General features: G+C 45.4%; 1 protein-coding gene across 3 annotated transcripts in view; it reads right to left on the bottom strand.

The window, feature by feature from the left end:
• Window positions 1–10354, bottom strand: part of MB21D2 (Mab-21 domain containing 2) — a 111530-nt gene extending 101176 nt beyond the window's left edge. Inside the window, exon 1 of one of the 3 annotated variants that reach the window (XM_059391270.1) lies at window positions 9284–10354. In XM_059391270.1, coding sequence (XP_059247253.1) covers window positions 9284–9494 — 211 coding nt within the window. In that variant the 5' untranslated portion in view covers window positions 9495–10354. The remainder of the gene's footprint in view (window positions 1–9283) is intronic. The other 2 variants (XM_059391272.1, XM_059391271.1) reach the window with 2 other exon arrangements.
• Window positions 10355–13134: the final 2780 nt, after the last annotated feature.

Genomic DNA, 13134 nt, shown 5'->3' with positions numbered 1-13134 from the left:
GAAACAACACCTACTTCAGAGGGTTGTTGTGAGCAGTCAAAATGAGATTAGGCACCTGGAAGTATTTTGTAGACTATGCAGGACGAGATACAAGTAAAGCCTTATTAGGATCCCATGAAAACTGCCTGTTTGACCCATAAATCATCTAAGATAGGACTCACTGTTTCCAGCCTGGGGCTATCAAGGGTGAAATCAGAAAATCACAAGACTACAAAGGGCCTTTTGAAGACCTGTAATCCAACCTTTCTACATTGTCCTCCTCCCCCTAATCCCTGAACACTGTGAGCAAGTGCCTGGCCAAGGGTGGAGCCACCTGGAAAACCTCGACCTGCGGGAGTTCCTCATAGTCCAAAGTAGGCAGCCCATTCCCTCCACCTCAAGCCGAATCTGCACACAGACCACTCCTCCTTGGAGAGGCCAAGTCAGACTTGCTATCATTTAAACAGCAAATTTACCCCCACCTAAGGGTCTCTGGATATGTTCTGTCTACCTAGAATACTCCTAATTTACTTCGTCTTTGCTTCAGATGGTTGGCTCCTTCTCACCTTCCCATTTCAAATGTCTCTGCTTCACTCCAGCCTATCCAGTCACATTCTCTAGCATAACTTTCTGTGCTTCTTCAATAGTGCACGCCCCTGCTTATTTGCATACTGAAATCTTACAAAATCTCCCAGTGAACCCAAGTCCCGTGGAGGCTGTGACCTTGCTTCTCTCATTCAGCACTCTGCACAGTGCAGTAATGAACACGAGCACACAGTAGGCACTCCCAATTGTGTTGAATGAATTCACGAATGGATGCTTATACGATTCTACACACATTGTAGCTATACAAACGCTAGTTGGGAGAACCAGAAACAAAAACAAAACTTATACCACCTCCCATTACTGACTCAACTCACCAATACTAATAATGTCTTCTTGCATTGAGGGAAAAATACGAAAAATAAATAAATTGAACAACAGCTCCCCATGCTAGCTTTTTTCATAGCAGCACTGTACCTAGTTATCTGTCCCTTTATTTTGTGCAGAGGGCACTTATGAAAAGACACTTAGGTGGACAAAAAACCAAGTAGCTCTTTCCTAGAGACAGGGCCTCACATAACAGCATAATTACAGAAGTCCTTAAAGAGATCACACAGCGGCAAAGCATCACCCAGGTCCATTGTGAACACCATTACAGACCCTAAGAAGAGCTGGGCAAGGCCTAACAATCAGACCTGGAGAATGCAGACCTATGGGGCAAGTACTTACCCATCCCGATCTCAGCCAGGATCACTTACTAGCTATCCTCGGCCCAAGGGGAGAGCAGAAAAGCCCAAAGGGGAATGAAAACTGCTACCCTTGCCCTTGTTTGGGAATCCAGACTCAGCTCGACAACCCATGGAAGACATCTAACAGTGGAAAAGCCCACTGGCTCTTTGCAGACCATGCGCTGTAGCAGAAGACACTAGAGATCTGGGTTGAGTCTTGTTCCATGACAACGTACTCCATGACCTCCAACTCATCACAGAGTCTCAAGCACCCCCACCTGTGAATGGAGGTTAACAGTTCCTACACTACTTCCGAAAAGCCTGTCCAGAGAATACCATTCCACATCAAATGCAAACATGATTATAATCTATAAAGCACTGCACAAAGCTAACTTATTATTACTGATGGCGAGGAACAGTGGTCTATAATAAAGAATTGTTGGAATTCAATTTCAGAGTAGGCATCTGGAAACTTGGAAGCTGCCTGATAAGCCTATAAAAAGCCTTCATGGGAAAGATAATTTATGCCCTCTCTGCATTTCATGAAGCCCCAAAGGTGGAACTTCCATGCAGGAGTTCCACCGAGACCCCCACTGGCTATGAAGGAAAAGTGAGGATCTACAAGAAAGGGGACATTCCCACAACTCACTGTTTGCTGTTCTTGGTCAAAAAGCTACAGCAATCTGGGTGGCTCAATGGGTTAAGGTTCTGCTTTCTGCTCAGGTAATGATCTCAGGGTCCTAGGATTGAACCCCTGCATCGGGGTCTCTGCTCGGCAGGGAGCTTGCTTCCCCCCTCTATATCTATCTGCCTGCCTCTCTGCCTACTTGTGATCTCTCTCTCTCTCTCTATGTCAAATAAATAAATAAAATCTTAAAAAAAAAGTTACAGTAATCAGTTGGCACATTTCTTAAATAGCCCTATGATAAGCCTTAAGGTTATTATTCCTGGAAGGGAGAAAAAACTAACAAATAAAAAGACTGGATCAAGATTTTCTTGATTCCAGAGAAGACCATTATGCTAGCATGGCTTTCCAGAAGGGAAAATTCTTAGAGACAATGTCAGAAAGTGCTCACTCCTGAAATTGAGGCTGAAATAAGAAGCTTCAGATAGAAAGGCTCTTTCAGAGTGAATCAAAGAACTTAACACTCTGTGAGCACCGTGTACCCCACTGAGTGCTGGAAAGATAAATAAGCCTTAGATTCTTTAACCTAGCCCAGGGAAGAATGTGCTAAGGGCTATAAAAGGGGGAGATGGCAGGTGTTAGAAGAACACAGAAGCAAGGTAAATTTTTTTTCTCCTTGGAGAGTTATAGGAAAACTTCATGAGTCGAGTGGCCTTGGAATCGGAGCTGAAAAAGGCAAAGGAACCAGAGGTAAGGCATCATTGCTTAGCAGCTAAAATGCTTAACTGTCTCTGTGACAGAGTTTATCTTGACAGGCTGGTGAGGCCTATGGGCTTCTGCAAAAAGAACGGTATATTTAGATGAAAATGATAAAAGTACACAGGACTTTAAAGCAAATCAATATTAAAGCAAAAACACACATTTAAAAAGTACATTTGTGATAGAATACAAGTGATTCTTTACTACTGCATTACATGAAATCTTGCAGCAAGTCTAAGAGACACCATCATTTTACAGCAGCAATAAACAACTTTATAATGTAAACTGAAAATATCTGATTTCTAGCAAGAAACGGAAAAAAGATAGGTACTGCTAATACTCCTATGACTTAGTACCTCATTTTATAATGGAAGGAAAGTACTATATTTCAGTTAGGGATTAATAAAAATAAAGCTGTCATTTTTCCCATTCAAGTTTACTCAGTCCATGTTATTACTGCCATAGACCTAGGTTAAGAAGTTCTCATAGAGAAAACAGTCAGAGCAAAGGAAGGAAATGGGACGTGGGTAAATTCTGTAACAGTCCAGAGCATGCAAAGATACAGCTAGGAGATGGCCCTGGAAGGCAGATAAAACCCTCAGGAATCAACAGTGTCAAGGTTCAACAATTATTAAATCAGATTATTAAATCGATTATTAAATCAGATTATGTGCTCTAAGTTCTGGAACAGTATCTTCTTTTGGAATAAGAGATGAATGAAAGAAGCTAGGAGAACATTTGTTTTAGATTAGAGCTCCTTTTTCTAAAGCGTGGGAGATGACAGCATATCGATAAATTTACCAAGAGAAATCATGCATCCATATGATGCAAAACTGTGTGCACGTAAGTATGAGTGGGTTTACGTGTGTGTATAAACACAGATGTCTAGGGAGAAAAATGCATGTCAAAATATTAATAGTGATTTGAATGGGGGAATGATTTTGCTTTATTCTTTGTATTTTCTATAATTGGAAAATGGGCAAAAAGAAGTCCCAAAGAGGCTAGGAGACTTATTGTGGGCAACGCACATCCCACACAGTACAAAACAGAGCTGGTACTACAGACATGTCCTTCGCTTGTCCCGCACAGAGATTTTCAGATTTAGAACTTAATGCACCCGAACACACGAGATGGCTATAATTATTCACCCCAACTTACATATTCAGAAATTGAGGCTCAGAATCTAAGTGACCTGCCCAAAGTCATACAGCAAATAACACGAACAGTGGGGGCCGGAATCCAGGCCTCCTTCCACTCCTGACAGCAGAGGAGTGTCTTTGTCAAAAGCAACGGTTTCATCAGCCTGACCCTGGTTAAGTCCTAGCTCTGCAACTTCCCTGCTGGTACACTTGGGAAGTTCCTGAATTCTGCCCTGTAATTCTTTTTCCAAGGGTTATGGTGCCAATTAAATGATACAATGTTGTAAAGACCTACAACAACCTCTGGTGCAGTCGCCATGCCTCCCTGCCTCTGTCCCAGGTGGAAGGACTCTGTTTCCAAGAACTAGGAGGCATGTCTGCTCATTCGGCTCAGCAGCCTGGTTGTAGGCTCCATGTCAACTGGAATCATATTCGTTGCGGAAAGGAGCAGTTCTGTTGGATGGGAAATGCACGGCATCAGGCCTAACACTGGACAGGATATCAGACTGCTGATCAGACAGTATGGGGAGCTCCCAGAATTCGGATTCAATAGGTTTGAAAGGGGATCAGAGATTCCAAATTGATTAAAAACAAACAAAAAAAGAGCTGCAGGAGAGTCTAAAGAGCTAATATTCAATGACAAGTTCTCAGCTTAACAAGAGAGAATCTAATGTTTCTATGTAAGCAAAAGGGGGCCCAGTCTAATCATGAGCAATGCATTATCCGATGGGCAACAGAACAAGGCATTGTGGGAAGACCCAGAATCAACAGTTCTAGGATTCTTCTGTCAAGGGCGAAGGTCAACAATGCCCAGAGCCACCAAGGAAGTATTGAGACCAACTGAACGAGCAGCAAAAATAAATATCCAGAGGGCTCTCCCTGCCCTAGATGCATAATACTTTCAGTGCTGGAGTACACTTCAAATATGTTCTTGCCTGTTATTCAGATACAGCACATTAGTGACTAGAACTCTAAGGGGCTTACCAAGACTTGGAGGCCCACGAGGCAATGACAGAATAAATTCCCTCAATAAATATTGCTGGATAAATTCATTAAGAGAAAAATGGCATTCAAACAAGAGAAAGGCCGGGTCTCAAAACAGTCTACTCGGAAGACACAGAAAGTGCCTAAAAATATGGTAGGTCTAGCAACTCTCAGAAGCACCCCACTCTAGGATTTGGAGATGGCTAAGATGTATTTATGGACCTAAATGGACACAGAAGCCAGCAAACTGCTTTCAGGGAAGTTGTAGGCAAAGGAGAAGAGGGAAGGGTCTCCAAGGGCCTATATGAATTTCTCCAAGTTTCTGCTCACTATGCTATCCTCGGGACCCTGCATCTTGTTTGGCCACCAGTACAACATTCAGTAAATATTTGTTGAATGCAGAGGCAGGGGAATACTTATCTGCACAAATTTTTGGAAGAAAATGACAAACACTGATGGATTTATGCAAAGTGGTTAGCACAATGGCCAGAGCACGGTAGGAGGTTAACAAACGGCAGTGCAAGGTAGAATTAGCCATGACTTCCACGGCCAGAGCCCATATTCTCTTAGGCTGCCTCTAGTGGTACTCCCCAGTTCTTTCTGAAACCAACTTACAGAAGTAATCCCAGCCTAAATTCACTAGATGTTCTAATAATGCCCATTTCTTTAAATAAATAATAAAATCATGTATACATTCCTTTTCCGTTTACAAAGCTACCCATATTTAATAGATGAAAAAACTAGGATCACACAACTGGCAAAGCAGCAGACTAGGACTAGAACCACAGATTTCCACATTTTATTAGAATGACCATTTTCTCAACTAGAAATTCAAACAAGTGCTTTTATTATGGAATAAAATACTTGAACTCGGGTTGTTCCAGAAATCAGCTCAGATGCTTCCTGGATCACTCTAACAGTGATCGCTGAAATCAGAGACAAAATCCTGAAACAAGAGGTAGCATTTTTTTTTTTTTTTTTAACCAAAGCCCGTCCTTGGATGTAATGCATTTACTCTTAATAGTTTCTCAAGTAGGAGAGGAGGAACATGCCTGAGAGGCAGGGTATTGTGAGTTTGAGCAACATCTGTACGATTTATTAGCCCTGAGACCCTGGGAGGGCCTTAACCCCAGGAAATTTCAATATCCTCATCTGTTTAATGGGAAAGTAATACCTACTTCTAAGACCATGCAAAGTTCTTGGCACTAAGAAGGCAATCATAAATAAGAGCTGTCCTAATAACTATGCCATGGTATCTACCATTTGGACTATAGGATAAGTGACTGCTTGTCTCTTCCCTGGCTTCTAGTTTCTGCCTAGCTCCTGTTGTGCATCTGTCCAATGGGGACACAACCAGGCTCCCTCCAACCTCGCAAGGGAATGAAGATAACAAAAGAACTGGCAGAGACATTATGCAAATACCAAATATTATTAAAACATTAATGAACTCTGGCAATTTCCCTGAATTTTGATAAATGGTGTTTATTATGCACTGCCAGCCTCTCACACAATCTGGGCTCTCAAATATTAACTAGATAATAACAGCAATCAGTCTCCTAAAAGACCAAGGTATAGAGAAATAAAGAGTGAGTCTAGATGTTTCCAGCCAACATCCGCCTCAAAGGAATCAGAATATCTGTACAAACACAGAACGTCAGGACAGATCACAGTGACCACCAACAGCCTCAGACCAACCCACAGCCTATCCAGAACTCTGCTTTGATAGAACAATGGACTTTCTTGGGGCTGACAGGTCACTGGTGGTGACAACTGTCTACCATCAATTTACACTCTTCTGCACAAAGTTGCCTCCAAAGTAGACCCTTCAAAAAAAGGCCTGAGAACAAGCCTTCAGTCCAGACTAACAATTTTATACAGAGAAAGTAGCTGCTCCCCACCACCCCAGCCGCCTGAAAACAGAGGTAGCGTTCTCCACAGGTCCATTAAAGGGACTTCCACCAAATGCCTCTACCATTTCACTCCATGCGAGGGGATAATGTTTTTAAGCTGCAGACAGTCCTCAGGTACACACAGCTCAGACAGAGGAAGAACAAAGCCAAGATGAGTTGTGCCTCCCTGCCCCCCCCAAACCTCCCAGAAATGAGGGTCTGGTGCCACCCCAGTGACACCTTAACAAGCTGAGGGTCATTAAGACACCTCATTTGCATATTCATGAAAGACTCAAGGCTGTGGCAAGTGAAACAAAGTGCACAAAAAGAGATTTTGTTTTTTAAGCCAAGCGAAAATCCGCTTTAGAAAAAGTAAATCCACACGGGGACCCTAGCTGTCGCCAAACCTTCACTTGTCTAGAGCAGCCAGCACCTCATTAAAGGAAGGCAGGGAACTCACTAATGAATGCAGCACCACACACAGGCAAAGCCCATTTTGCCATCTGCCTTCTAGTGTCCAGAGGGGCAAAAGGCTTAAATGACACTCTCCTGAATTTTCTCTCCTGCAGGTGGAAATATCAAATTCCCAGGGGGACAAGAAAGCCTTCTCTCACAAGGTCAATTGGATAAAAAGGGATAGAAGGTAATTTAGCTTACCTGTCAACATAATACCTCTGGTGACATCAAACGCAGGTATACATTAAGCACCCTGGAATAATTCACCCTTCATATGTGGGTGAAGGTTTGGCTCAATCAGTGTCTCAGTCATGGGGTTAGCATAGAAGTTCCTAATGAGCTGGGTATCTAAACTTACTCCTCCTCCCCTCCCCTCCCATTTTCTGTTGCATGATTATCCTGTGTGATGGTGACCCAGAACCTTTCTCTAGAAAACCACCTAGAGCAGAAGACACCAGGCCTGATGCAGGGGGCTGTAACAACACAATGGCAGACTTCCATTATTTATGTCAAAGAGGAAGGCCATGATTAAGCAACTGAAATCACTGCCCTGAGCCTTTTCTGCGTATCCCCACCCTTCTGCCAATCACTGAACCGGTTTCCAGATCTGTAAGCTCACTCCCACCAGGTTTGGGAGTTGTTTAAACAACAACAAAACATTTAATTCATACAGACGGTTGAATGGCAGAGTAGCTCAGAAGAGAGCTTTTCAACCCCATACAGGATTTAGGACAACTTGGGCAGTGTGGAGCAAAAGGTAAAATCCAGCCCCAAGTTTTCACATACTTTTTCCAACTTCCCAAAGCATTACTATTACCGGCCCCCAAACGTTCAATCTGTAAAAACCGCGACTTGGACTAGGGCTTCGGGGAGGAAGAAAACCCAGAGGAAAGAAGGTAGCCTAACGACAGAACCAGCAACGACCAACAGCCGGCTGTAATCCAAGTAAACTGTAGCAGGAAAGCAAAAAAATTCTGTCTTCCTCTGGGGTCAAAGCCCTTTTTCAAAAAAATTTTCCACGACCTGGAAAACTGGCTGAGGATGGATTTGTAGAGGGCACAGAGCCGCGTGTTAGGACAGCTCCACACTCGAATCCCAGTTCTGCGCAACGTTAACGGTCAGGCCACGTACTGCATGCCCCCAGGGTTGCACTAGTGGAGCCACAAGCTACGTGGGAGGGAGGCTCCCAGCAGCGGACACTCCTACACCCCAGTAGCAATCATTCGAAGGACAGACACTTGCGGAGGGGGTGGGCTCCAGGTCTGCTTAATTATTTCCCTTCACACACCATCCGACAATCTGTTGAAGGACCTGTAGGTGCCGGGCTCGGGGGTGGGAGTGGCGCCGTTATTCTATCCCCCGCGGCGTCTCCGGGATTCGAAACTCAGGGCGCCTCCCCGGGCCGACGCATGGACAATACACAAAGAGGAGGAGCCCGGCGCTTCTTGGGGTCCGAGCTCTCAGGCTGGTCATTTTCGAGCTGGGAATCAGAAATTCCGAGCTCAGCGAGAGCCCTGGAAAAGCACAGGAAATGCTTCCGAGCGCTTCAAAGGGAAGTCGATTTGCAAATCAAAGTTGCACGAACTCCAGGCGCCCAGCCTACTCGAGCGGGTTACTAGGGAACACCCAACAAGTTTGGTCACCGGGGGCTTGGCATGACAGCGCCGCGCCGCAAGACTAGAGAAGCAACTTGTCGCTCGGGCGCGGAGCCAGAGCCCCGAACTGTCTCCGCGCCCCAAGCTCCGGACGGGACCCGACACTCGGCGCTCATCCGAAGGCGCAGGTCCGAACCTCCGCAGCCAAACCCCTGCATCGAAAGGCGCCTCGGGGTCTCACCTGAACCGCGCCGCTTCCAGGGGCTTCCCTCCGACAGTGAGATGTTTCGCCACGAACACTTCAGCAGCTTACGAGCCCCCCGGCCGGTGAGAAATTAACAAAAGAGCCAGCGAACGGGGGTAAAAGGACCCGGCGCAAAGTATACTAAAGAAGGGAGCTCCGCTTGCGGCGGAGAAAGAAGGGGAGGCGGACCAGGGATGGGTTCTACCATAGGTACCCGGCTCCGGGAAGGAAACCAAGAAGGAAAGAGAGCATGAGAAGGGGGAATGGGTTCTCTACCCCTCTTCCCATCACACACACACACACACACACACACACACACACCTCCCCCTTTTTCCTTCTTACCCAGCATGGAAAAGATGAAATCCTTGGCTGTGTGAATCTCCAGCGCTCTCTGGTCGTCGTATTCCCGCTGGTCGTGCTTCGTGAATTCTTGGATGAGTTTGTTCAATTCCTCCACCCGAGCTCCTGACCTGAAATCCAGCTCCGGGAACGCTGGCTTGTTGTTACAGCCCAGGGAGGCTGCCTTGCTGGCGGTGGGAGCCGCCATCTTCATGCAAAACGCGCCGAGTAGCAGCTCCGCGGCGGCGGCGGCACCCACCCCCGCCCCCCACCCCGCCCCCCCCGGGCCTCCTCCCCTCGCCGGCTCCCTGGCTGCTGCCCCGGCCCGTGGGCGGGCTGGCGGGCGGGCGGGCGTCTAGGCGGGCGGTCCCGGCTCGGTGCGCCCCGGGCGTCCCGGCTTCGGCAGCAGCTGACTGCAGCGAGGGTGCGTGTGTGGCCCCGACACCCTTCCCTGCGGCCCCACACCGGCCTGGATGCTGCAGGTCCCTGTCCTCCCCCGGCCCTAGCCGGCCGCGGCGACAGCGGTCGTGGAGCCTACCGAGCCTCCCTCGGAGCGAGGAAAGTGAAGTGGAAACAATGTGAAATTCACCAGCTCTGAAATCAACAAGCTGCCGGCTCCGCGGTTACGGAGCCAGCACCAGCGTCCCCATTTAAAGGGACAGCGCACCCAGTGGAAAGAAAAATAAATAAATGACAGAGGTCTGCGCGCCTATGCCACTTGCCAATCTGTACTCGGGCAGACGGGCGAGTTGTGGACGTATTCTTTCTCAACCTCCACCCCCTTTGGGGGCAGGGCTTGCCAAGCTCATTCAAGGAGACGGGAGTCTTTCTCTGTCTGATTTTAAGGGCGGTGTTCTGAGCGAGGGCATCTCTACGGGGAGCATTTCCATCTCAAAAACTCCCAGTGCCTCAGATGGTGAAGGAACCTGCCTTAAGAAATATGAAACCAATCTTCTGACCTTTTCTGCAAAGATTGCCAAACATGATAGAATTAAGCATATCAAAAATAGTGCCCACCACGTGCCATATAGATACTCCCATTAAGCACTACGATATCCCTATCTTTGCCCTAGGTAATGAATTTTCCTGGATAACACCTTGTTCAACTTAACATATAATGAGTTAATGAGGCACAGCCTGCTCTTTAGAAAAACTGAAGTGTGGTTGAGGGGTATGGGGGAACAGAATGAATTGCCCCAGGTTCACAATGAATGTTGAATGTCCAGATGAGAATTCTCTCATTCACCAAACACCATTTGAGCACCCACCATCTGCCAGGCAGAGTGCCAGAATCTGGGTGGATGGACAGGGATAAGATAAAGGATTTCTTGCAATGGAGTTATACTTATTTGACCCGGTAGTTTCCATCTGAGTCATGGTCCTTTTAGAATAGGATCTTACAGCTGTTTTTCGTGTTTATGATGTTTCTGAGGCAAACATTTAGAAGGCGTGTTGGTTCTCAGAAACTAGTTATCTTCCTAATTCTCTAAAATCCATCTCTTCTCTATTCCACAGTCCCCTATTCAGATAGGAGCTTTTTCATTTTCTCACGAGTTCTCACTGCCAAGAATACAAACTGTTTGGTTAGTCCAGGTTCTGCTATGCCCTTCCCCATAAAATGGAGATGGTAATTCCTATCTCAGAAATTGTTTAATGATTATGTAAAATAAAGTGGGTCAATTTCTGACACAATAAGCAATTAATTAAATGCTAGCTGCTATTACTGTTGTTATAAAATTAATTATTTCCCTTCTCCAACCTGTTCTCCATGTTGTTGCCGGGAGTGATGTTTACAAAACACAGATCTGGCCACTGACATTACCTTGGAATTAATTTCTCTCCCCTCCTTACTCTCTTCTCAACCTTACACCAAAGCCAATTCCATACCTGCCGCCCCCCACCCCAAAGCCTTCCCGGACCCCTCTCCAACCCAGTGGCAAAGTCCCCTCCTTAGGACCTCCACTGCACCCTTTCAGAACTTTCAGATGACACTGATGAATTTTGACCTTGCTTTATCACTGTTAATGCACATTTCAAACTATGAGATTCTTTAGGATAAGGATTACATCATATCCATCTTCATGTTTCCAATGGCATTTAGCCCTGTGGGAAGGTCCTCAAAGTTTTTTGACTCGAGTAATGAATGAAGAACTTTGACAGAACCAGTTAATTTCCTTTGGTTTCCTTCTCCTTGAAACAAGCTCACCCACTCAATATTAAAAAGGATGCATGCCCAGATAAATGCTGGCTTTTGTAGGTCTGCTATGCTGCCCTGACTGACTTCTCATCTGAGACGGTTATTACCATTACCTGGGCAGTGGTATAAACTGTGCGAGTGATTGGAACTCCAGCACAAATCGATCCGCTCCCATCTGTCAGTGTTTCTCTCATGATCAATGGTAGGCATCTGTGAGTCAGCTGACTGAGGTACAGTCAGTCATTCCATAGATAGGAAAGATCCTAGTGCACCCATGCAAGTAAAAACCTCCAACCTACATAGTAACATTTTGAAATAATCCCGGCAAAAAGTCAAGACACTTGTTCTTCATTTCCAAAAGCATAAACAAGGCATTGCTCTTTTCTTGTTTCTTTTCTTCTGATACTTCTATTCACAGAGAGAAAACAGGTTGCTAGCAGAAATTGCTCTGAGTCTTAGCCCTGGGCCTTGGGTGTTTTGAATGAGTGAGTCAATAATTGGTCTCTCAGTTCTTCAGCACTGTCTGTTCTATTTTACATGAGCCAGATCAGAATTCTATGAATCACTGACCTTTAATGAGCCTATATGTTTAGAGGATGTCCTGAAGAGAAAATGAATACCTTTTATATGATCTTATAGAACTCTGATAACATGGTATAAATATCTCTTGTCGAATTGGCAAAATAAGAAAGAGGATCAAGATTCATAATTTCCTGAATTGGGCTCTTGGGAGGATTTTTTTTTTTAAGATTATTTATTTATTTATTTGACAGACAGAGAGATCACAAGTAGGCATAGAGGCAGGCAGAGAGAATGGAGGAAGCAGGCCTCCCGCTGAGCAGAGAGCCCAATGTGGAGCTGGATCCCAGGACCCTGGGATCATGACCTGAGTCAAAGGCAGCGGCTTTAACCCACCAAGCCACCCAGGCGCCCTCTTGGGAGGATTTTTAATCTCTGGGCCCCAGTAAACTCATGAGCTCCTCAAGGGCAAGCTTTGTAAACACTGTAAATACTGCATTTAATACAGTTTAAAGTGTAAACACGGCATTTAATACAGTTCCTGGCCCATCTTATGACCTTAATTAGTATGTTTGAATGAATAAATAAATGAATGAATGACAAATTAATATCTCTCAAAGTCTGGGAAATCAGCATTTAGGTAACTTTTGCTACAGTTTCATGCCTCAGTGTAAGCTTTCTATGGTTTCCCAACAATCACTGAAGAGTTGTTATAAATATAGGTATTTCTGCTTGAATTTCATCAAATGCTTCTATTTTCATGCCTCACTCCGCGCCCCCCATACCATGTATGTTCCCTTCCCTAAAAGAAGGAACGGAAATAGAGGGGAAAGTGAAGTGAGAGAGGGACAGATAGAGAAGTTTTGAGAAAATATTAAAGAATGTCCCAGTTCTATAACAAAAGTGCACATTCCAGAGTGTTGACAAATGACCCAGGAAAGGTCAATGGAGTCTGCCATCTAAACAAGCACTAAGGAAGGTCATTCTTCCAGCATCAAACTGAGCAAAGAAACTCACTGCCTTGCCACGCTGCTGTCCCACTTAGAGGTAAAACTTGCCCCTCTACTTTCCCACTCCAGAGTTTTATTAGCTTGTGAAAGCAGCGTTCTTATTGCTTCTCTGGGGCCGTTTGCTTTTA

This window comes from Mustela nigripes, chromosome 2, assembly GCF_022355385.1.
Source record: "Mustela nigripes isolate SB6536 chromosome 2, MUSNIG.SB6536, whole genome shotgun sequence".
Classification (NCBI taxonomy): Eukaryota; Metazoa; Chordata; class Mammalia; order Carnivora; family Mustelidae; genus Mustela; species Mustela nigripes.
This window is presented reverse-complemented; position numbering and strand designations above follow the sequence as displayed.